The sequence below is a fragment of the Physella acuta genome, unplaced genomic scaffold (assembly GCF_028476545.2).
Source record: "Physella acuta isolate Inbredline_101_S28 unplaced genomic scaffold, ASM2847654v3 ptg001216l, whole genome shotgun sequence".
NCBI lineage: Eukaryota > Metazoa > Mollusca > Gastropoda > Physidae > Physella > Physella acuta.
This window is the reverse complement of record NW_026732733.1, coordinates 10,479-36,810: the sequence shown is the minus strand read 5'-3', so window position 1 is coordinate 36,810 and position 26,332 is coordinate 10,479. Positions and strand designations below refer to the sequence as shown.

Below are 26,332 nucleotides of genomic sequence, written 5' to 3'. Positions count from 1 at the left end.
AACCACATAGATCTAGGACAGGCTGAAACCAAAGTCTGTGTTTAAAGTAGCAGTTTAAAATGTTGTCCAAATTAAACGTCACGTCAGTGTTTAATAGCTTCGACACCACACTCCCCCACACACATTGTACTCCCACTCCCACCCACAATGTACCCACCCACATACCCCTCCCCTCCTTCCATATCCCCACCCGTTGTTTTGCCAGCCTACCCCATTGGAAACTTTGTCTTAGTGAACTACTCGACTTTTTTTTTTAAATATATATATATATATTCTAAATATTTTCAAAACCATCGATAGTATCTTCATAGAAATAAAATATTTAGACAAATTACATAACCAAGAGTTTTCTTTTTTGTCTTTTTATCGAATTCTAATAACCAACGTCCGACACTCAATTAAAGGAATCACAAGTTATGGAAACTCATTTTCATCATATTTTATATTCTTACTACCAACTTCCGGATATTTTCGACCTCCACTTAAGAATGAATTACAGTACTATGGAAACTCATTACATCACTTTATATATTCTAATTTCCCCACGTCCGGACATTTCCGAACCCTGATTAAAGGATTTTCCTGCTATGGAAACTCATTTTATCATAATTTATATTTTAACCACGTTTTTTTCGATTCACCCACACATCCCCATTACTGACTTCCTAATCTTTTCTAACACTTCCATTCCTCCTCGTCTGTGTCAAACATCCATTAAAGCACTGAGTAGCAATAACGCAACAAGAAGCGCTTCATTAATGATTCATCGCATTAACGCTCATTTTGAAACTAAAAACCCGTCGAAAAGGAATCTAATAAAATATTAATCAGTCCGTAAAGAAGATATTAGCCAGGCTACACACAAATATTCAGAGTTGAAAGCGTATGCCTAATATACATCACTGGCCAGAACAGTTGGAAATATTTTACAGCAAAAAAATAGGCCAAATATTAGATCTGCAAATATACAAATACGATACAATAGGTTCTAATCTATTAACATATACGTTTTAAGACAAATTTATTTTCTTTTTTTTTTAAATCATACATCATATTTATAAACATCATCAAATTTAATCTTTAAAGAACGAAATTCAAATAATAATATTGTTTACATATACATTATATCTTAAAATACATAAATATGTAACTTAATTACACACAGTTCTTTTTTAAGCCAATCAACTTAACTGACATTTTAGACGTGTTTAATACTTGTAACAAAATACCATAGTAAATAAGAAACTGCGAGTACAAGAAATTACAATTTATCCTTCTTTAAAAAATATTGGACTCTATGTAAAAAGAAATCTTGAATTTATTTTTAGATGTTTTTTTTTTCTTTAGGCAAATGGAAACGTGTTTAAAAATTAATTTGTAATCTAATTTTTTTTTTAAATGTTACTTTCGTATTCTAATAAATAAACAAATCATTTTTTTCTAATAGTTGAAACATCAACTTAATTAAGGACTTGTACTGTTTAATCCATTAACCAACTTTAAGTTATCCAGGTAAGCACAGCAACTGTATCCACAGTAATTTCACATTTAGATAAACATATGGACGCTTCTTCGACGATGTGTCAAATTCGTTACATTTTTTTTCTTCAATGGCAGCATCACGCTTTCTTTGTTGACGGTACAGGACATGGCAAAGGACATGGAACAGGACAGGAATAGGACACAGCACAGGTATACTTATATGACTGGGGGGATTTTTTATCAGTTTTGTGACGTCATGGTCACATACACGTGAAAATGAAACTGTACATCCGAGCTACATTTGTGACGCAGAAATCGTGACGCAGAAATCGTGACGTAGAAATCGTGAGGCATCGGGTTAGGGTTTTGCTTGGCTTCTATTGGTTGTGCAGGATGCCCAGCAGATGAAGCACTGCCTTAAACTCGTCTTTCTCTATAACATTGTCTGCTGTAGAAGAATGTAAACAAGAAAGATGAAGCAAATGTCTTCAGTTGTTTGTTGTGCGACTGGTGGTTTTTTATGTTTGTTTGTTTTTTTATCACTTAAAAATTTTCTTTGTTGTTTTGGAACTTATTATATTGCAAAAATGTGTTGTTGTTGTTGCTGTTGTTGTTGTTGTTGTTGCTGTGTTTGTTTTAGCACTTATAAAATCATATTCTTTTTCAACGTTTTTTTTATTCCAGTGTTGGTGTTAAGTCCCTTACATCTCTCCAACGCGATTTAAATTACGTGTCAACTTGTTACGCGCCATATAGGCCGTTGACTCCGATTTTAACCTGCTTTTCTTTTTTATTTACTTCTATCGTTGCTTCCATTGCCTTTGTCCAACCAAGAACAACTACAAGTCAGCAGTTGCTTGATTTTAAAGTTGTCTCTCCTAGAAGAGTTGCTGTCCCCAGCTAACGAGCCTCATCTGCCCGAGGGTTCGAAATCGAGACATTTCGGTTTAGCAGCCATGAGCTTTACCGACTGTGCCACGCCGACCCCAATACAATCACCAAAATCTGTTGTTGTTTGTTTGTTGTTGTTGTTGTTGTTTTGTTTGGGGGGGGTATTTCTTGTGTGTTTAAAGACACTTATAAAATGGCTAAAATATGTAAACTTTTGCATTTTTTTAGGCTATCGTCTTTAGGATCAGGGTTAAGGTCAGAACTCCAGGTTTAATTCTGGTTCACGGTTAGGGCTGATGTAAGGAGCAGGGTAGGTACTTAGGATAACAGCATCGGGGTAGGATTATCTTCATGGCTAGTAGTGCTCCTCCTCGGTGCATGTCCTCCAACTACCTGCCCCCACATCTCCACCACTCGGAAGAGGTAGAAAAAATATTTATATAGAAATATATAATTTATACAATTTATTTATAAATAAACAATTTAACCAGTACTCCCCGCCCAGCCCCCCCCCCCTCCTCCCCCCTCCCCCCACCGTCCCTGTCCCTCAATAATTAAAATGTCAGAAAGATCCCCTAGCAGAAGTTATGTCCACGTTTAAGGGTAGTGATTGCTACTTGCTCCCAAAACCCCTTAAGAACAATGTAAAAGCAGAAAGAGATACTTACTATTTAAATCAAAAGTTCTAAACAATATGTCGCTAAAATTCGCCTCATTTTTATACCGCCCGTGTCTGAGCATTGCTTTATAAAACTTCGTGTGGTGGTCGGATCGCTTCGTCACCGATGGATGGTTTCTGTTTCTATCTGCAAAAATAAATGTATTGTATTTACAAAACTAATAATAACTCTATGTTTTTATATATCCAAATACGTCCCTATCTGCAAAAATAAATAAATAGTATTTACAAAACTAATTATAACTCTGTTTTTATATATCCAAATACGTCCCTATCTGCAAAAATAAATTAATTGTATTTACAAAACTAATTATAACTCTGCTTTTATATATCCAAATACGTCCCTATCTGCAAAAATAAATGAATAGTATTTACAAAACTAATTATAACTCTGTTTTTATATATATCTAAATAGGTCCCTATCTGCAAAAATAAATGAATAGTATTTACAAAACTAATTATAACTCTTCTTTTATATATCCAAATTCGTCCCTATCTGCAAAAATAAACGAATAGTAGTTACAAAACTAACTATAACTCTGTTTTTATATATCCAAATACGTCCCTATCTGCAAAAATAAATGAATAGTATTTACAAAACTAACTATAACTCTGTTTTTATATATCCAAATACGTCCCTATCTGCAAAAATAAATGAATAGTATTTACAAAACTAATTATAACTCTGTTTTTATATATCCAAATACGTCCCTATCTGCAAAAATAAATGAATTGTATTTACAAAACTAATTATAACTCTGTTTTTATATATCCAAATACGTCCCTATCAGCAAAAATAAATAAATAGTATTTACAAAACTAATTATAACTCTGTTTTTATATATCCAAATACGTCCCTATCTGCAAAAATAAATGAATTGTATTTACAAAACTAATTATAACTCTGTTTTTATATATCCAAATACGTCCATATCTGCAAAAATAAATGAATTGTATTTACAAAACTAATTATAACTCTGTTTTTATATATCCAAATACGTCCCTATCTGCAAAAATAAATGAATTGTATTTACAAAACTAATTATAACTCTGTTTTTATATATCCAAATACGTCCCTATCTGCAAAAATAAATGAATAGTATTTACAAAACTAATTATAACTCTGTTTTTATATATTCAAATACGTCCCTATCTGCAAAAATAAATGAATAGTATTTACAAAACTAATTATAACTCTGTTTTTATATATCCAAATACGTCCCTATCTGCAAAAATAAATGAATTGTATTTACAAAACTAATTATAACTCTGTTTTTATATATCCAAATACGTCCCTATCTGCAAAAATAAATGAATAGTATTTACAAAACTAATTATAACTCTGTTTTTATATATTCAAATACGTCCCTATCTGCAAAAATAAATGAATAGTATTTACAAAACTAATTATAACTCTGTTTTTATATATCCAAATACGTCCCTATTGCAAAAATAAATGAATAGTATTTACAAAACTAATTATAACTCTGTTTTTATATATATCTAAATAGGTCCCTATCTGCAAAAATAAATGAATAGTATTTACAAAACTAATTATAACTCTGTTTTTATATATCCAAATACGTCCCTATCTGCAAAAATAAATGAATAGTATTTACAAAACTAATTATAACTCTGTTTTTATATATCCAAATACGTCCCTATCTGCAAAAATAAATGAACAGTATTTACAAAACCAATAATAACTGTATGGTTTTATATATCCAATTACGTTCCTGATTACAGTAGTGAATGCATCTATCAAGATTCTCGCCATAGTTGTTTTTTTTTAAATAGGACTATTTTGTTTTATTTTAAATGTATACTTTGTGAAATTGTAAATTCCTAATTCAATAACTGTTTAATATGGATGCACATTTTTAAAGTGTTTAATGCGACCATCTAAAAAATGTGTGTAGTTGCTTATAGGGATATGAAATGTAGTATTTAATTATTTTTTTTAAAGTATTACTTTTGCGATTAGGGTCAAGGCTAGGGTAATGTTGAAGGTCTTGTTTTACTTCAATTAGTGATACCAGATAACAACTTAAATTTGCTATTCTTTCAAATAAATACTACGAAATAATGTACTTCTTTTGTTTGTTTGTTTGTTTGTTTGTTTGTGTTTTTTTTGTTTTTGGTGTTTTAAAAATCTGCCATGACTGGGCCTTACGCCAGTGCCCACTTAGCCCTTTTGAGAAGCCCGACACCCGTTGTGTAACAAAGAAGATGGGCTGATATGTGATTAATAGAAAAAAAATGTCAGCCATAAATTGTGGCGACTAAAAGGATTCAATCTCCTTAAAAGCTCGTAAAAATCTACTCGCTCTCATTCCGTTAATCAATTATTTATTTTTAAATTCTAAAATCACAAGCTTTGAATTTATAGCAGCATATATTACTTAATAAATATTCATCTTTCCTTACATAATATCTGTAAATATTTCACTTTTTTTTTTAAATGCACCTCCACTAAACATATTTTCATCATACATTCAAAACTACATGTTTTATGTCTCCATAATATCTGCAGATATTCACCAAAGGTCTTAAAACTTCATTAAATGTCTTCAGTTTTTTAAAAAAAACTCCTCACCTCCCTCGAATAATTAACTTATATCTTTTCATATTTTCTGCAAATATTCCATCAATTTAAAACAAAAATTTCAAATGCGACTCCAATAAAAACGTGTCCCTTTAACCAGCATAATTTGACTTCATTTAAACGTGTATCTTCTCTACAACATCCGCAATGTTCCATCAACTTTTAAAAACCTTCACCTCCCCCCCTCTTCCTTTACTAAACTCTTTCCTCATCTGAACCCTCTACGTCTTCCCGTTTCTCTCAATTTCCTGAACCTAACCAGTTTGTAAGGTTTCCAATTCAGACGAGCGTTTGACTCGTCACCGGTGTGGCCCTGCTGATGACCCAGGGGCCAAGAAGACAGTCCGAGTCACTCAGCGATTGTTCCATGGCCCTCAACAACCCTCTGAATTTCAGGATAATTTTTTTTTCAGTTTCACAAATTGACACGAATGAAGTTTTAAAAAAATAATAATAAAGGTCGCAGTTCACCAAAATGCTGTTGTGAAAATTTGTTTCGAACAAGTCTTCATCCAGATAAAAGATAAAACAGATGAACAACATCTTTATCTAAGCCGCGATTACCAGCTGACACGTGAAAGGTCTCCGCCCCCCGCGTTTTTATTTGAAAATCAAAGGACAAGTCCTTGAATACTGTCAGGATTTTAAAAGTTTTTTTTAACAATTTTTTTATTTGTTTTTACAACGTGAAAACAGCACAGATGGTTCATTTTTATCAACATTTTCTACGGTATTTTACAGGATTTTAAAGTATTTTGTAGTAATTTACGGTATTTTACGGTATTTGGTTTAAGATTAACAAACTTGTACAGAAGCAAGTTAGCTTATAATTACAGAGCAATACCAATTTAAGATCTGGATTTGTTTGTTTGTTTTTTGACATGGAAACATAGCTGTTCGAGAAAATACTAAATGAGGATTTTATTTGTAAAGGATGTTTTGTCTCTTTAAAATATTCAAATGCGGTGCATTTTAAAACAAATTGCGGCTCTTTCACCAATCACGTGCAGTATTCTGAATAACCAAATGCGATCTTCAGATGCATAAAATGCTGTCCTGAGACTGATTCACTGAACCCCTAGGGTTCGAAAGAACCCAGGCTAAGATCCGCTGATGAGGGCTATGTTTCCATTGAGTGTATGCCATACCAGCTGTTGTCAAGCCACGTAGTTCTGTAGCTATGGAAGTGAGTGGTCTACAGAGTTTCTTCCAGACTTTTTTCTTCGGGTGGCATTTGATATTTCCGGATGGGGGGGGGGCTAAAAATTTTAATTTTACGGGGGGGGGGGGGGGACTGAGGAAAAAGTATGTTTTCTATATAAATTCCATTTCGTTCGTGGGGCGGTAGACTTTCTTCGCCCCCCTCCCGCTCCCCCTGAAGAGATGCCTGAAAGAAACACTGGTGGTTTACAGACCTTCTTCTATCTCACTATCTCAGTATAAAATGGACTCGGTGACATTTTCCATTAGTGTTAATCCGGAGATTATCGATTCTTTAATCTGAACTTATGCAATAGTCACTTCCACTTTCACAGCTTAAAGATACATGGCACTATTTATTTCTTCTTGGTGAATTTCAAAACACAGTACACAATATTACAGTGTAGATTCATTTTTCATTTATTATTAAAGATGAGATATTCAAAATCTGTAACTGGATATTTTTAGTGGGATAATTCTTCGGAAGAACTAAATGTTAGACAAGATATTGAACACCATACAAAATGTACTCATGATGTAGGCCTATATGTTAGACAAGACATTGAACACCACACAAAATGTACTCACCTAAATTTTTGACTATACGCTGCAGCGTCGGCGCGCGTTGAGAAGTTGTGGAGGGGAGGTAAAGGGCGTAGCTCAACATAGTAAAACACACGAGAATGAGGCACCAGTAGTTTAGCAAGTCGTGCAGTAGAGCTGGGGGGAGAAGAGAGAAATACATGGTCAATATATGAAGGAAAAATACATGTTAGGGTCAATAAATACTAGTGGGGTCATTGTAGTTGTACCATTTGTTGTCGTATAGCTGGAGAAAGGAGAAATACATGTGAGGGTCAATACACGTAGTAGCGCTGAAGGAGAAGGGAAATACATGCAATAAATACTAGAGATCATTGTAGTTGTGTCCTTTGCTGTCGTAGAGCTGTAGAAGGGAAAATACATGTTAGGGTCAATACACGCAGTAGCGCTGAAGGAGAAGGGAAATACATGTTAGGGTCAATATAAGTTCATCTTTATAGTTTTGTCTTTTTTTGTCATTACTCTTGTGTCATATTGAGTTATTCCTTTTATTATTTACACCTTCACAATCCCCATAACACACTACTTCAACTCTTACATCACCCCTACTATTACACCCTCATTACCGACAAACACACATGATACACACCTACACACATGAACGAATCCACGCCCTCACAACCGCCACACTCGCACTCCATCCCACACTCACAACCCACCCCCACATTCACACCACCCAATGCTGTAAATACGATCATTTCTCCCATTGCTCAATACCGAAAGTAGATATTAGATAGAAGTAGGCAGGTGGGTATAGTGGGTTAGAATATATAAGTAAATCAAGATTACATATATATATATATATATATATATATATATATATATATATATATATATATATATATATATATATATATATATATATATATATAAATATATATATATGTATATATATATATATACATAAATATACATATTTATACATATATATATATATATACATATATAAATATATATATACATATATATATATATATATACATATATATATATATATATATATATATATAAATGTATATGTATATGTATATATATTTTTATATATATATATATATATATATATATATATATATATATATATATATATATATATATATATATATATATATATATATATATATATATACATATATGTATATATGTATATATGTATATTTGTGTGTATGTATATATGTATTTAAACACTCTCATAAACACTCTCAATTTATCCTGACCCTAGCACTGCCGCCCTAATCCTCTACCTCCACACGATACATCTTTGTCCCGTCCGTGTTTTTAAATCAACCAATAAACCAACCACAAGATGGCTGACGGTTTTCTTTATAAACAATTTTTTTTTCTTCAAACAGCGATCTAACGATGGCACAAGAGTTGGATTACTTTCTATTCTTTCAATTGATTTCTTGTAGGGTCAAGCCAATGTTCTTGTTTAACACCCCCTCCAACCCCCCCCCCCTCCCCCCGGCCATCCCCACCCCCTCCCTCCCCAATGCGTGGGCGAGTAAGAAAATTCGATCCCCTTATAGACAAATGCTGGAAAGTCTTGTAGAGTAATTAAATTTAGTGTCAAGAGGCCGCGTGGGTGGAGTTAGGGGGCAGGGGACTTAATTAAATTATGTATGTTGGTCAAACCACACAAGGGAAGTAACTTTCAAACGCTGGCGACCAAGGGAGGTAATTGAGTCGAGATGTTTTGACCGCAAACCGTGGAATAAAGTTATGGTTTTTCGATACCCCCGACAACGCCGGAACCGCGATCAACTATTTTATAAAATGTAGCAGCGAAACGACGTTAGAATATTTGAGTTGAAATGTTTTATGTGTCCCTTACGCCTACAAATATTGTGGGGGAAATTTTCTGCAGGTCTTTGATTAATTAGTAATTTAAATGGTTCTTCTAATAAAGTTGGTAGGTGTCTATGTTATAGAAAAATAATGACTAACGCCAGCAACTCTGTTACTTTTTATATAATTAAACCTAGATATTCTTTATTTGAGGAAGTGTTGCAGAGGCATAGCGACCCTTCCCGGCGCCCGGGGACAAACTTTCGATTTGCACCCCCCCCCCCTCAAACTTTAGATTTGCACCCCCCCCCTCGAACTTTTACTTTTCATTTGCACCCCCCCCCCCTCGAACTTTTCATTTGCACCCCCCCCCCCCTCAAACTTTCAATTTGGCGCCCCCCCCCCTAAGGTCGGCGCCCGGGGACATATGTCCCCCCCGCCCCCCCCCCCCCCACCCCCCTCGCTACGCCTCTGAAGTGTTGGAAAGTATTAAACTCTTAGGGAAAGGCAAAGATGTTGCGAAATGGAGGAGATCAAAGATTGTATTGCCCATTTGAGGAACTATTCAGAGCAGCAGAGGACTGAGACAAATGGCAGAGAGTTGTAAGAAAAAAACTGTGGTGCCTAAACAACAACCCAATAAGGGTTAGGAAAGATTGATTGATTGATTGGTTGGTTGGTTGGTTGGTTGATTGGTTGACTGATTCATTGGTTGGTTGGTTGGTTGGTTGGTTGGTTGGTTGGTTGATTGATTGATTGATTGATTGATTGATTGATTGATTGATTGATTGATTGATTGATTGATTGATTGATTGATTGATTGATTGATTGATTGATTGATTGATTGATTGATTGATTGATTGATTGATTGATTGATTGATTGATTGATTGATTGATTGATTGATTGATTGATTGATTGATTGATTGATTGATTGATTGATTGATTGATTGATTGATTGATTGATTGATTGATTGATTGATTGATTGATTGATTGATTGATTGATTGATTGATTGATTGAAAGAAAGAAAAGTAAAGGATATTTAAAATTGTGTATTAAACGGAAACAGCCCATATTTTTGTGCTGGTTTAAAATTTGCTCTCGTGAGCATAACGAAATAATATTCCATAAAGATACCGCCGTACCCATTTCACATCGGAAGGTATTTAGGACAGGTGAAGCAGAGTTCGTATGGGTTGGGATTTTTTTCTGAAACTTTGGGATATGAAGAGAGTTTGTTCAGCGTTCTACCCGAGTTGCTGCCATAAGGCAGGAATCTATTGGACAAGATCTGAGAAATGATGCAGACTTGAGCCGGGCATCAAACGCCATCATCTCAAATATCTACGGAATCGCTCCTCTACATCTAAGCCATTTACAAGATACAAAGTAATATGAAAGTTAATATTTATAAGAATATGAATTTGAATGATAAAAAAATAACACTGGGTTTTGTAACGAAAAACGAAATTATTTCCTCTACCGATCGTCTTTGGGTGATACCAAGAAAAAGATAAAAGTAATAAGAGAAAGAAATCTACCAAACACGTGAATAACTAAAGTACTAAGCCTATACGCCAGGAGAGAAGATACACTAGGAAACCTATCAGCGAGCGTAAAGGTAGTTTGATACCTAACAAGCTGCTAAAACTTTAGGAATAATTGCTTGAACAGTCAATCTGTGTATTTATTTGTTGGTATTTCTGAAGGTTTATCTATTTGTTTTATCTGTTTGTTCGATAACATGTTTGTGTGTTCGTTTTTTTTTTGTGTTAATCTGCTTTTTTATTTGTTATGTGTTTTGTGTTTAGTTGCTTATCCGTTTTTATATGGTTTTTTATTTTTTTAATGTGGTTATTTGTTATACTTTTTGTATATCTGTTTAACTGTTTGTTTATCTGTTTAAATGTTTATTTGTTATTACTTTCTCGTAAACAGAGTATAGAGGAAGTATTGTAATCAGTACTTCATCATATACGGAGTATAGGGGACTTGTTTTAATCGGGCAAAAATTATCCATCCAGATGGATAAAGCTTTCGCGTTTTATGCGTAATCAAGTCGGAAAACTGGGTTTTGCAATTTTGTCCGTGGGTGTGTGTGTGTATGTCTGTGAACAAGATAACTTGAGTACCGTTACAGCCAGGTTGATGAAATTTCATAAATAAGTATTATTTATATCAAATTTGTAGTTCAGTATCAGCTTTTCAGCGATTTCCGGTAACCGAAAGTGGAACTTATTCCACTTTCAATTTTTCAAAAAGCTACTACTTGAGAACTGTAGAAATTTCATATAGAAAAAAAAAAGATCTAATTCTTTGCTTTCTTTCAAATTTTGAGTAATTTCCGTTGACCGGAAGTAGTAGTTTACGCTTTATTTTTGTATATGTGTTTATCTATTTGTGTATTTAATGTAATTATTTTTTATTTTATTTTTCTGCTTCCGTGTGATCATCCTCCATACAATCCACCCCTTTGTACTTTGCAGCAGGTATGTGTAGGAGAAAATAATTCAATAATATACCAATCACTGAACTCATTTCGAACTTTTACTCCATCGCTTTCGGAAAGAAGTAGGCACTTTACCAAAAATGTTTCAGTAGTCGAGAGAGAGAGAGAAAGGGGGGGGGGGGGTAGAATGGGACCAGTTAGTTATAGGTGGCAAACATTTCGTTTAGTCAGACACCGTTTACGACTCACTTAATTAGATCGTAATTAGATAAGTACCGGGGGGGGAGATGACCTCGGCGTAGCGGGGTTTCCCGGAAAGAATTCAGCAGATAACGGAAACCTGCAGGTCAGCTAAAGGAGAAAGTGAGAGGTGTAGGTGGAGCAGTTGTTGCTGTAGGTTGGTTGGGTGCATGGGAGGAGGGAGTGGTTGTGGCGAATAGTGGTGGGGCGTATTGGTGGGGTGTTTTGGGAGGTTGTGGTGTGTGTTGGTGGGGTGTACTTGGAGGTTGTGGTGTGTGTTGGGGGGTGTGTAGAGAGGTTGTGGTGTGTGTTGGTGGGGTGTACTTGGAGGTTGTGGTGTGTGTTGGGGGGTGTGTAGAGAGGTTGTGGTGTGTGTTGGTGGGGTGTACTTGGAGGTTGTGGTGTGTGTTGGGGGGTGGGTAGAGAGGTTGCGGTGTGAAGATACGATTATTAAAAATATTTTAAGATAAAGTCTACGACGATGACGAAGAAGATGATAATCATGAAAGTTGTGAAGATGAGGACCATGACAATGAACATGAAAGTTGTCACAATGATGACTAAGACAATGAACATGAAATTTGTGATGACTAAGACAATGAACATGAAATTTGTGATGATGAAGACAATGAACATGAAAGTTGTGACGATAAACACAATGACAATGAAAGTTGTGAAGATAAAGACAATGACAATGACAATGACAGTTGTGACGATGAAAACAATGAACATGAAAGCTGTGATGATGAAGACAATGACAACGAAAGTTGTGACAATGAAGACAATGACAATGAAAGTTGTGACGATGAAGACAATGACAATGAAAGTTGTGACGATGAAGACAATGACAATGAAAGTTGTGACGATGAAAACAATGACAATGAACATGAAAGTTGTGACAATGAAGACAATGACAATGAAAGTTGTGACGATGAAGACAATGACAATGAGAGTTGTGACGTTGGAGACAATGACAACGAACATGAAAGTTGTGAAGATAAAGACAATGACAATGACAATGACAGTTGTGACGATGAAAACAATGAACATGAAAGCTGTGATGATGAAGACAATGACAACGAAAGTTGTGACAATGAAGACAATGACAATGAAAGTTGTGACGATGAAGACAATGACAATGAAAGTTGTGACGATGAAAACAATGACAATGAACATGAAAGTTGTGACAATGAAGACAATGACAATGAAAGTTGTGACGATGAAGACAATGACAATGAGAGTTGTGACGTTGGAGACAATGACAACGAACATGAAAGTTGTTAGGATGAAGACAATGACAATGAAAGTTGTGACGATGAAGACAATGATAATGAACATGAAAGTTGTGACGATGAAGACAATGACAACGAACATGAAAGTTGTTAGGATGAAGACAATGACAATGAAAGTTGTGACGATGAAGACAATGACAATGAACATGAAAGTTGTGACGATGAAGACAATGACAATGAATGCTTGTGAAGATGAAGACATTGACAATAAACATGCCAACAGTGAGATGCAGCGACTTGTCCATCAAGAAGAGCAACACCCCAGATCCACACAAGACGCAAAATAAAACACACTAACTTTAAAAAAGTGTTACGTCCCTTGGGGATTTTTTTGAATGGGGCCATTGTGTTTTTTTTTAGAATCACAGATAATAGACTAGCCTAGCCACAGTTCACACTGGGATCGTATTTAAGTGTCACCCACTGCCTCCCCCCCCCCCTCCACCCCCGGGGTCGTCTTTAACCCCCCATCTCTCATCTGTCATGACACATGCAACAAAAGCGTGTACATGTCTCGTCTGTCTAGACGAATACAAGACTACCCCGACCGTGGCTCTATGTTGCCTAACTTTTCAAGATGTTAGAAATCTAATCTGCTGCGGTGTCTCTGGCAATGGGTGGTTGTCAGTTCCAGCTATTATAAAATTAATTATTTCGTGTATGATAGCAGACATGTTGAATATGGACACCTTGTGTACAATTTTTAAGACGTGCACAAGTGATCCAAGTACCTGTCTGTGACTCTATAGATCACTTGTGTTGGGTTTATTTTTTTTAATTTTATTTTTTAAATTATTGCAGGTTTAAAGCGCCAATGCTTAGCTAGACGCTTCACATTACAACAAGGCGAAGGAAGTTCGGTTGCCTGAAAAGGTCAAGTTTCAAAGAAAAACATGTCTTCGGTAATTCAGACATGTATTATCCGCGAACTAAGATATCACGCGATTTTTTTTTATAAATTCCATTTAGTTTGTATTTTTTTTTCTCTCCTCCGGAAGCTGTTGTTTTGTTTACAACCTGTGAAGGTTAGTGGAAGTTTATCGCAGGAGTTACGGTTCTTTTCACACCAGTCTGACGGAGTTATCTTTGATCTAGAGACGCGTGACGTCGGTGTGTTGACTTTTGCTTTTGTTGCCGAGTGTCAAATCTGTTGTGACGTACACTTTTACCTGCTGTAGCGGGGGGGGGGGGGTGTTGTCACGGTAGGTCAAAGCTAAGTAGAATATGCGTTGTTTTATGGTAATAAATCAACGCTTGACATACTCGTAATAAATTGCTTATAACCTGCTAACGTTCGCTTCTTTATTGTTGGAATACCTGCTGGAAAATATTGGTTTAACGTCAGATTAGGGTAAAGTTTAAAATAATATTCGCGCGAAATTCCGAGTTCGAACCCCGGGCAGATGAGGCTTGATAGCTAGGGAGAGTAACTCATCTAGGAGAGAAATAACACAATTTAAACAACTCCTGTTTTATAGGTTGATCTTGTGTGTACAAAAACTATGAGGCAAATCCAGAAAGAAAATTAGGCTGAAGTGGGAGTCAACGGCATATACGACGCAAAACATGTTAACATACGGAATGCTGATAAAGTCAATCACCTCCAACCAATATTACTATAAAGAAAAAGAATAAAGATATAAGCCAAATAAAGGTGCCGCACGGGCAGTAACTCCCCCTTCGCTCCCCCTTTAGTGAGGCCACTTCTTGTAATAAAACCAATCAATTAATGGTGTCACCCCCCCCCCCCCCCCAGAGGCGTAGCGACCCTTCCCGGGGACAAACTTTCAAATTTTCGATTTGCACCCCCCCCCCCCTCAAGTTTTTCTCTATATATTTTGCTATTTTTTGCCTTGGTGTCACCCCCCTAAATGGTGTCACCCGGTGCGGTCCACACCCCCCCCCCCTATCGCTACGCCCCTGAAACCAATATTAAAACCACGATCCTCCATTACGAGTTTCACTTCTCTATTTGTATGCTGAATGCTTAGAGAAAGGGTTATAAAAAATTTAAGAAAAAAACATTTCTGACATTTGTTTTCTTTCTAATGGAAACAGTAAACTCCACTGATAACATTTCTAATTTATCTCAAACTAGCAAAAAAATATAACTCCTGTAACGTTTTTAACCAGGTTTAGACATTTAAGTCGGATCAGATACAGAATAGCAGGATAAACATAAAACAACCCAAGTTTTGTCAATGTCGGGTAATATAAAAGGTCTAAGAGAAACTTTAGTTCAGGTCAGAGTGGTCGGTTTAGGTTTATGGGAGGTCAGAAAGGATATGTTAACAACCAAAATATGCATATATATATATATATATATATATATATATATATATATATATATATATATATATATATATATATATATATATATATATATATATATATATATATATATAACCTGCTCTTATAACTTCGACTGAACTACTCCAGGGCAAGTCTGTTAATTCTCACAAAAGATTCAATACGATATTGTACCATTCGCATCTTGACAAGTTCTTCAAAGAAAAATCTATTCTTAAACATAATTGACCATATTTTTTTAAAATCTAATTTCGTATTCAAGAAGTCAACCGCAGGCTTTTCTTTCTATTCTAAAATTTGCTCCGGTGACAGTTTTTCAAAACTCCCCCACAACCACACAAATTCTATTTTTAGATTTGCTTCGGGTGACACTTTTCACACCCCACCGTTCACTTCTCAAAACACGGATAAAAATTTTATTCTCAGAACGGCAAACTTCCGTACCGGCTTTGGCATTTCGTCGCAGCAGACGCTCGTCCTGATTGATTATTTCTATTTTAATTAACGCAAGCAGGGCCGGTGTAAGGCGATCCGATCAGGCAAAATTTGCTTGATCGCGAGACTTCGTGCTCCAGCGAACTATGGCGAGTTGGTGTTACAATTAACACCCATGGGTGTCATGTCTGGGTGGTGTGTGTTTCCAGCACCCATAATGCGAAATCACAAATGTGTCTTTTTAGCACCCATAATGTGAACTCACAAATGTGTCTTTATAGCACCCATAATGTGAAGTCAATAAACCGGGAGTGATCTCCCCTAAACTTTCTCGAATATTCTTATATAACACTACGGGGGATGGCAACTCGGGATATTGACATGATTTTTAATCCATTTTTAATTACTTAAACTTTTTAAAATAGAATAGAATCTCGTAGCAAATAGAATTGCACACCAAGTGAACGCCAAACAATATGTGTATAATAGTGCGGAATATTATTAGTACTTTGTAAATTCACTTGCGTTTTTTGAGAAATCGAAAATAGCGTGAATTATTACTTCCGTTCAACAGATATTACTCAAAATGTGACACGTGTTAAATTTCATTTATCTATCTGAAACAGTACTCAAGGTAAAGGCTTTTGAAAAATTGAAAGTAGATTAAACGCCACTTCCGGTTACCGGAAATCGCTGAAAAGTTGAAACAGAACTACAAATTTGATACAATACTTATATATGAAATTTCATCAACCTAGCTGTAACGGTTCACAGACACACATACACACAGAGACATACGGACAAGATTGCAAAATTATGTTTTTCCTACTCAGGGAGGTGTAAAACGTCGAGATTTGCAAAATTCTCGATTTTTTTTTTTTTGCACGATTGCAATACTTTCTCTATACTCAGTATACGAGAAAGAAAAAATGTGTCTTTTACAACACCAATAATGAGAAGTAAAAGGTGTGCCTCAACTAAAGTAGATGGGAGGCTGAGAGCTAAATATAGAGCGTCACGACTACGATGTGTGTACACAAATCTTTATTCGGATGTATATAAACAAACAGTACTAGACAAGGTATAACAATTGATACAGCACCTTCCAACATCCAACAAACTGTATAACACAGTTGATACAGCACTGTAGTGTGTACCGCTTGAAGGCTAGCAGAACAGCATCATAGGCTGTTCGACTGTACGCAAGGTAAAAGTTCAGCTGAGATTTCATTGGTCGTTTCACAACTTTCCATTCCATAACTTTAATATCAATTAAAAATCGTCGAAATATAAAACCACTGTTTAGTCGTGATGTACAAAGTTAATGTACGTATCAAGATTTCTATATATCTAATATTACCGAAACGACTGTTAGTTTTTGGAAACAATCAAAACAACTTGAAATTAAATTTCAGAATTAATTAATTTTTAATGAAATATTAGAAGATTTAGTACGTCACCAACCTAAGTTTTTTAGTCAAACTATCACGTTTTTAATCAACAGAGAAGCCTATGTCTATATATATATAGTCTATACGTCTATATATATATATATATATATATATATATATATATATATATATATATTCTCTCGAATTAACATGACACTGTTTAACCCTCATCCCACCCCCCCCACCCCCACACCCACACACATACATTTCAGTGACCGCAATTAAAATTAAAAATTTAGTGTTTTTATTTATTTATTTATTTATTTCCATCAAAGTCCAACTTTAAAAACTACACCAAGTATCCTTGACACCGGCAACTTAAATTCCGACGCGTGTGTGTACGTTAATCCCAATTGATCGCGCGACCGATTTACCCCAACCCGGTGATTTCTCTACCAACATCCCGAGGCAGGGGAACTCCTCGCAATGACGGTGGCATTCTACGAAGACAGACTGAGGTCCACGGACGAGCAGGATCTGCTTGGTGGGTTTGATAAAGAGAACGGCAGCCTGGAAGAAAGCTTCGACGAAGAGGAATAAAAAAATGTATAGTTGTATATGCTTTACAGGGAGGAAATATATGCTTTACGACGAGACCGCTGGGTGAAAAGGATTGCGTCAAACTAGATGGGGGGGGGGGGGGTAAAAAATATGCTGAGGATAAACCACGGTTGGAAGATCAGAGAAAAAATTTGAAATAACTTGAGAGAGATTTACTGGGAGTTTGTGGACACTTTACTTTAGCGATGAAGCTGTAATGCATTGATCCCGGATTTTTTTTAATTTTATGTCTGGCGTTATCGTAACGTTTGTGAGATAATCAGTGCCCATAGCCCGTTGTTGTCGTTTGGTTTATGGAATGTCTAAGTCATGTAGAGTTCCAAATGCCTGCGTTATTTGTTTGATTGACATTAATACAATGCCAATGGCGCTATCTAGACATCGTATTGCGTAAAGCCTAAGTTAACTGTTATATAATGTCAATTGCAATATCTGTGAATGTAAAAGCCTGAAGTGTATGTTAACGTTATCGTAATGTTTGTGTGATGTTCGGTGCCTAAAGCCCATTGTTGTCGTGTGGTTTATGGAACGTCCAGGTTATGTAGATATCTGGGTCAGCTGTTATATGGGGGTTTATATAATGCCAATTGTGATATTTAGCAATGTCTATGTCTGAAGCCTATGTTAATGTTATATAATGCTCGGACTAACAGCCACATATAGGCTACCCCTGACAAACACATATACGACAGATAGACAGACAGACAGACAGACAGACAGACAGACAGACAGACAGACAGACAGACAGACAGACAGACAGACAGACACACAGACACACAGACAAACAGACAGACAGACCGACAGACAGACACACAGACACACAGACACACAGACACACACACACAGACACACAGTCACACAGACACACAGACACACAGACACACAGACACACAGACACACAGACACACAGACACACAGACACACAGACACACAGACACGCAGACACGCAGACACGCAGACACGCAGACACGCAGACACGCAGACACGCAGACACGCAGACACGCAGACACGCAGACACGCAGACACGCAGACACGCAGACACACAGACACACAGACACACAGACACACAGACACACAGACACACAGACACACAGACACACAGACACACAGACACGCAGACACGCAGACACGCAGACACGCAGACACGCAGACACGCAGACACGCAGACACGCAGACACGCAGACACGCAGACACGCAGACACGCAGACACGCAGACACGCAGACACGCAGACACGCAGACACGCAGACACACAGACACACAGACACACAGACACACAGACACACAGACACACAGACACACAGACACACAGACACACAGACACAGGCACATATGCCCCAGGCGTATACATATACCTCTGACATACATACAGACAGGTAGATATATAATCTATATACCCCAGACAGGCAGACAAATATACCCCATACAGACACATATTCCCCAGACAGACATACCCCAGACAGACACATATACCCCAGACCCTACTAGCAAATAACGAAATTAGAGAAGAAAATATATTTCCCTAATTTAAGAATATGTAAAAGTCTGAGATAAATTGCAGTCGAGCTTGGTCGCGAATGTTAAAAAAAAACTTTGAATTTTAAAAAAATCACCCCTCCCCTTCCCACCGCCACCCACATCCGACCTACTCCAGCCACCCGCCCCACCCCTACTGGAATAAAAAAAAACGAATAAAAAGTTAACTTTACAAAAACTGAAGCATAATATATTGCAACTCAACATTAGACGTACTTTTAATCGCTCAAAACTAAATCTTTTAAATTTAATCTTATATTTAAAAACAACCCCTCCCCGACTCCCAAACCACCCTACCTCTTCTTCCCCCCCCCCCCCCCCCCTCTCCAGCAGCCGTTTCAATAAACTCTCTAAGCGCCTGTCTATCTGTGCATAAACAGTGAATCTTATCTCCGTAGTGAAAAAAACACGGGGATCTCACACTCGATAGATGGGGAGGGGAGGGGGGAGGGGGGGGGCTCAACTTTTTTCACCTTCACCCTCGCGTCGCCATCAAGGTGATTATGGCTAGGCTGAATATAGACATTTTGTCGTTATTACGGCTAGGCTCAATCTAGACATTTTGTCGTTATTACGGCTAGGCTCAATCTAGACATTTTGTCGTTATTACGGCTAGGCTCAATCTAGACATTTTGTCGTTATTACGGCTAGGCTCAATCTAGACATTTTGTCGTTATTACGGCTAGGCTGAATATAGACATTTTGTCGTTATTACGGCTAGGCTCAATCTAGACATTTTGTCGTTATTACGGCTAGGCTCAATCTAGACATTTTGTCGTTATTACAGCTAGGCAGGATAAAGGCCGGATATAGACATTTTTACGGCTAGGCATTACTTGGATGCTAATTACGGCCAGGCTAATTTTCTGATACAGACATTTTTCTCGGTATTAAGGCTAGGCCTAATTTAATGGATAAAGACATTTTTTTGTCATTTTGTAGGCCTACATCTGGTTTAGCTGTCAGTTAAGTAAACCTCTTTTTTGTACACTTCCAGATAGGAATGTTTTAATTATAATATTTCACGCTGATTTTAACATAAATATATCACACCTATCCTAGAATTCTAAATATACATATCACACCTATCCTAGAATTTTAAATATACATATCACAACTATCCCAGAGAGACGGCCTACAAACCGGAAATGGTTTTCCGAGTTGAATTTTGATTTCGATTCTTTACAAATATATAGAAAGTGTTCTTCCTTCAGCGAATCTTGACAATCGACTGTCCCATTATGTTAGGTGAAGTAGGGTTTCTTTAACCTCGACGTGAAAAATGAATAGTTTATTGGTGTTTTCAGCATTACGCCCCAATTTGAGTCAGGTACCAGTTAAAGCTGGATAAACTCAGTGACGTGTCTAACGGTCTTAGACCTGGGGACCGACACGGTCACCTGGTAATTTGAAATGGTAAAGGTTACATTTTATATTTTAATATTTCTCCCGAGGAGTGGGGGCGGACCAACCCCTGGGAGCAGTGTACTCCCCCCCCCCCCACTCCCTTTTTTAAAAAAAAACTGCTCAATCCCTGCGATCCAACCACCACAACCCCCTCCCCCCCCCCCCACACACACACATCCACTCACACATTAAACTGTTCGACCACTCCTCTTTGTAAACTATTTAAGATAAATATAAATGGTAGCTGCAGTGAGGTTCATTCAATAAGTAATAAAACAGATAGTGTAAGTTACCTCACAAGCTAAAGACAGTTACAAATAATACTATGTAGTGTGCTGACGAAGACCTTGGGTCGAAACGCCCATAGTATTTGTAACTATCTTGCGAGGTAACTAACACTATCTGTTTTATTGCTAATTAAACGATTTAAGGGATAACCTCAGCATCTTATCCACAGCTTACTGAACATTAGCCTCCCCTTGTGAAAATCTTCAGCGCAGTAAGCAGGGGCGGAACTACCATGCCGCCAGACCCCGCAATGCGAGAGGGCCCAGGATGTTTAGTGGCCGAATATCGAACAAAATAACAATACATTTTCTTTTCATAACTAATGTTTTCGTGCACCTTGATAGTGGTTTTGTAAAAAAAAAAAAAAACAGGTCTACTATAGCAGTGATTGTTCTTCAGTAACTATCACACACTGTTAAGTATAGAAATATTTTTAAATCTACAAGAGCTGTAGACCTAGTTTGAAAGGTAGGCAAACGTTCTCACTAATTCCATGACTTACTGCCCTTCTTTGAAATAGGGGTGCCCATAAAAATTATTTAAATAGTTTTGCACTATTAAAATTAAACAGTAAATAAACATAACGTGAGAAACCATTGCACAAATCAAGCTTATGCGTTTATATACTTTTGACCGAATTAAACGTCATTTAGTAAGTGTGGTATTGGTTTATTAAACATGAAATGCAACTCAAACAATTATAAAACACGATTATGTCATACCCGAAATGCGAATTGAGTTTGGACATAATTTCGTCTGGGATGTTGTCTCAAGGTGGTTATACATTGAAATGAAATATATTAAATCACTCAGGAAATAAACTATTTAAAGTGTACTGAAGCAGGATATTGTTATATATATATATATATATATATATATATATATATATATATATATATATATATATATATATATCGGGGGGGGGGCAAATTTTTTGCTGTTGCGGGGGAGCCTTTTCTTCTGGCAGTAAGGTGGTGTGAGTAAACTGAGACGCCTCACCTACTTTCCCTATTATGTTTGCCTTGGTTCTCAAGGCCGACGACGCATTAAAACATTTGTCTTTAAGATCTGTCGTCGATTTTCTTTTCAAACTAGTCTCCGCGTGTAGGTTAACTGAACTAACGGTGCTAGCCTTAAAAGCCTCTACAGGAAGGGGAACAGTGGGTGGTCCTTAGCTGAGCTTGGAGGTCGTCTTCAAGTGCGTCACGACACCACGTGACACCCGAGGTGAGCACGCGACACCTGGTTCAGAGATCTGACCACGGCTGGAACTGGACGGATCCAGCTAGCGGCGGTAGACAGTCAACACTGGCTGGTGACATCCGACCAATGTTCTTAATACTTTGCTGACTATTGATCTATATAGAGCTCCGGTCACTGTTCTATATTATTATACACTTCCGGTCATTGTTCTATATACACTTCCGGTAATTGTTCGACTATTATTCTACGCCTCTAACCACCTCTTATATATATATATATATATATATATATATATATATATATATATATATATATCTATATATACTTATATAAACAAACATACATATATATATATATATATATATATATATATATATATATATATATATATATATATATATATATATATATATATATATATATATATATGCATTTGCATATACATATATATATATACATGTACATATATAAATGTATTATAAAATATACATATATACATTTATATACATGTATATATATACTTATATATGTATATACACTTCCGGTAATTAATCGACTACTGTTCTACGCCTCTAACCACCTCTTATATATATATATATATATATATATATATTTATATATACATATATACATATATATGCATATGCATATGCATATGCATATATATATATATATATATATATATATATATATATATATATATATATATATATATATATATATATATATATATATATATATATATATATATATATATATGTACATATATAAATGTATTATAAAATATACATATATACATTTATGTACATGTATAGATATATTCTTATATATGTATATATATATACACATTTATATATATATATATATATTGGACGGCTTGTAGCGGTACCATAAATCTCCTTTGATACCTACAATCAAAGAGCCGTAATTTAGTAGAAAGGCTCCTGCGGCTACAATACGATAACAGCTGTAGACTGGAGGCCGTCCCGTCTTAAATCCGCTTACACAAGTCCCTTACAGCCATTCACGGCGTGGAGGTTTACAGGTTGTAACACTATAATAAGATGGGGTGAATACTTTTAGTTGATGGTGGCCCGTCTAGGGAAGGGAGTGGGTGACTGGTGTTGTATGGTTTGTCTTACCAGAATGTCGCGTATGATCGTTGGGTCATCCCGTTACCAACACACAATCGTACATTGACCCACACATACACATACACACATATCAACATAAACTACATCTAACCAAGCTCTTTACATCACGATAACCCTTAAAATTGATTGTTTTCTTTAAAAAAAAAAAACATTACGATTCTATCTTAGCCCTCCCACGCAAAAACTACAAGAAACGTATTATTTTTTAATCCAATACCTATCTGTACATTCGCTAACATTTACTTCCCAAAAGGCTATTCTTCTTCCCTTTCTCCGTATACCCGTCCTGCAAATTAAAAAAACATTGCTTTTTTAACTAATCCCATAATCCCATAACACCTTAACTCCAATCTAACCTTTACGCTCGTAGCAGCAACCTTTCTAATATTTCGATATATTTAATGACGAACTGTAGAAATTCCAGCAATTCTACCCTTCCCTACCACCACCCTCTTCTTTCTTTTAGTTGAAAAGTACCACTCCGGCTACAAAAAGAATAACACTCTACCTACGTGTAGTGCCATTTCAACATTTCTTACAAACTCGCGCTCGCTAAATAACAAACCAGCATCTCGTTCGCATAATACCCACAGACTTTTTCATCCACTTCAACAAACTACTACACGCAACTCCAACATTTTCGCCGCCCCCCCCCCCCCCCCCCCCTCCCCGAATTAAAAAAAAGGGGACCACCAGTTCTGAAGCGCGCTTGTGAATTGACCAACGAGCCGTGGAAAGCGACCCCTGGACGCGGTATTATGTTCCCAACCTCGTTTTGGATCTCACGCGGAGATGATTAAACACTTGGCGAAAACGAGACAGCCCTTTTGCAAAGACAGAAGTGGCGTAGGAAAAATAATAAGCACCTTAAGGGACAGAGACGTCGTTTTATTTTTCCTATATCAACAGTGTTAGCTTTTATGCAACCGACGCAGCCTTTCTGTGTGGTAAGCGACCAGGCATAGACGCGAACAATTCATTCAGACTTCACTAACGACATGCAAAAAAAAAGGCGAATTTTTTATTCATTCGTCTTCAATGCGAAATAGAATGATTTGTTAATGTAAAATGGGGAAAAAATTATGTTCACTGAATTGTAGTAGTTTCAAAGATTTTTTTTTGTGGAATGTTTTAATCCTAGTATTACTTTTGATAATGGAAGGTCTTGCTGATGGGGAGGTCTTGTTGATGGGGGAATGGGGTGTGGCAAGGGGGGGGCGGGGGGGGGGGGGGGTTAAGGACCTGCGGGGCGCACGTTTACCAAAGCTGAAATTCTAAAGCACCGTCGGCTAGTGGTTTGTGGGTGGGTTATGGGAGAAACGTGGGTTTCTTAAAGGGTGGTATTCCGATAGGACGTTGAATGTTTCAGATTGAAAATAGCGCATGGTTGTTGTTGTGATGGATGCTTTTGATACCTCGAACTGGCTCTGGTTTACAATAAGTAGCTGAACAACACCAGTGGCGTTGCTAGGTCGGGTGTCATCCGTTACGGTACCTCTGGGTACCACCCCTCCCTCCTACTACTGTATGTCTGATTTAATAAAACGTTAGTCAATTTGATATCACACCATTTCAAAGAATGATGTCAACCCATTTCAAAACAATTTCCGATTTTGTGTCATCCTCGCTATATTCTATAAAATTACATAAAATGGAATCACACACACACACACACACACATATATATATATATATATATATATATATATATATATATATATATATATATATATATATATATATATATATATATATGTATGTATATATATATATATATATATATATATATATATATATATATATATATATATATATATATATATATATATATATATATATATATATATATATAATTTATTTATTTATATATCTAGAGTCATTAGGGCAATATAAAGCTGTTTCAATTAGCTCTAAACAGTATAACCTCGAATCCGTCTTTCCCTCTTCAACGTCGTATTTTGCTCTCAACCTATTGCTTCTCCGTTACTCAAAAGTCGACCTCTATAAATCGTCTCACCCCCCCCCCCACCCCACCCCCCACTCCGGGGCTCACCTCTGTCTGTTCTAGTCTGATTTATCATTAGCCTTACCTGTTTCCCTGGCGCAGGTGAAGCAGCGAACCCCACCCCCTCGGGTTCACCCAGTGCGCCCTATCTAGTTTTATTACTGCCTATCAGCCGTCGTTAAAGTGTAAGTAGTTTTATAACGGCGGTGGAAAGGTCGGCCTTTGCTTTTAAAAAAAAAGTATTAAGGAAACAATAATGTCTTAATTTACTTTGTAAAAAAAGTGAATCGTATTTAAAATATTAATTTTAATGACTTTTTTTTTTGTATTATAGCACAATGAAGCAAAACCTCGGTTTTCGTCGATAATCCTCCGATGACAATCGATGAAATCCGAAACATGAATAAGTCTACGAAATCCGAAACGTTCGATAACTCTGATTATACAGTAAATAAAAAAAATATCTAAAGCACAAAACCATATAATTGGTAATTGTAATGGGAATGGATCAGATAAACTCTACTTCATCAGTCGAATGGGGGGGGGGTGGTGTAATGCTACATTATTTTTTCCATGTTACATTTAGTGCTTTGTTATAAAAACGTTTTTAAAAAATTAAAAAGAGGTCGCTCTTTTAATTGGAAAATCTCTCAAATTTCACCCCCGCCCCCCCCCCCCACCCCACCACCCCCTTCTCCCACATTTCTAATGAGGGGTAACTTAATTGGTGTGTTTTAATTAGTTTCTTTATATGCCAT

At 36.4% G+C, this 26,332-nt stretch overlaps 1 protein-coding gene and 1 long non-coding RNA gene across 2 annotated transcripts; one reads left to right on the top strand and one right to left on the bottom strand.

Moving 5' to 3' along the window:
* Positions 1–205: 205 nt before the first annotated feature.
* On the bottom strand, positions 206–7,569 carry LOC131957178 (uncharacterized). The gene is made up of 3 exons (XR_009389030.1): positions 7,446–7,569; positions 3,042–3,179; positions 206–1,930 (listed from the first exon to the last, which is right to left on the bottom strand). It is a non-coding gene; the product is annotated as an uncharacterized LOC131957178 (long non-coding RNA).
* A 2,199-nt stretch (positions 7,570–9,768) lies between these two features.
* Positions 9,769–13,218, top strand: LOC131957171 (serine-aspartate repeat-containing protein C-like). The gene is made up of 2 exons (XM_059321900.1): positions 9,769–9,838; positions 12,530–13,218. Exons 1-2 carry the CDS (start codon positions 9,769–9,771, stop codon positions 13,216–13,218), a joined length of 759 nt encoding a protein of 252 aa, XP_059177883.1.
* Positions 13,219–26,332: the final 13,114 nt, after the last annotated feature.

What these genes read in the sequence shown, in the direction of transcription:
- LOC131957171 (XM_059321900.1), top strand. Translation starts at nt 9,769, where the DNA reads ATGGAGGAGATCAAAGATTGTATTGCCCATTTGAGGAACTATTCAGAG. An exon ending in GCAGAGGACTGAGACAAATG is followed by an intron (nt 9,839 to 12,529) that starts GCAGAGAGTTGT and finishes GTGATGACTAAG; the next exon opens with ACAATGAACATGAAATTTGT.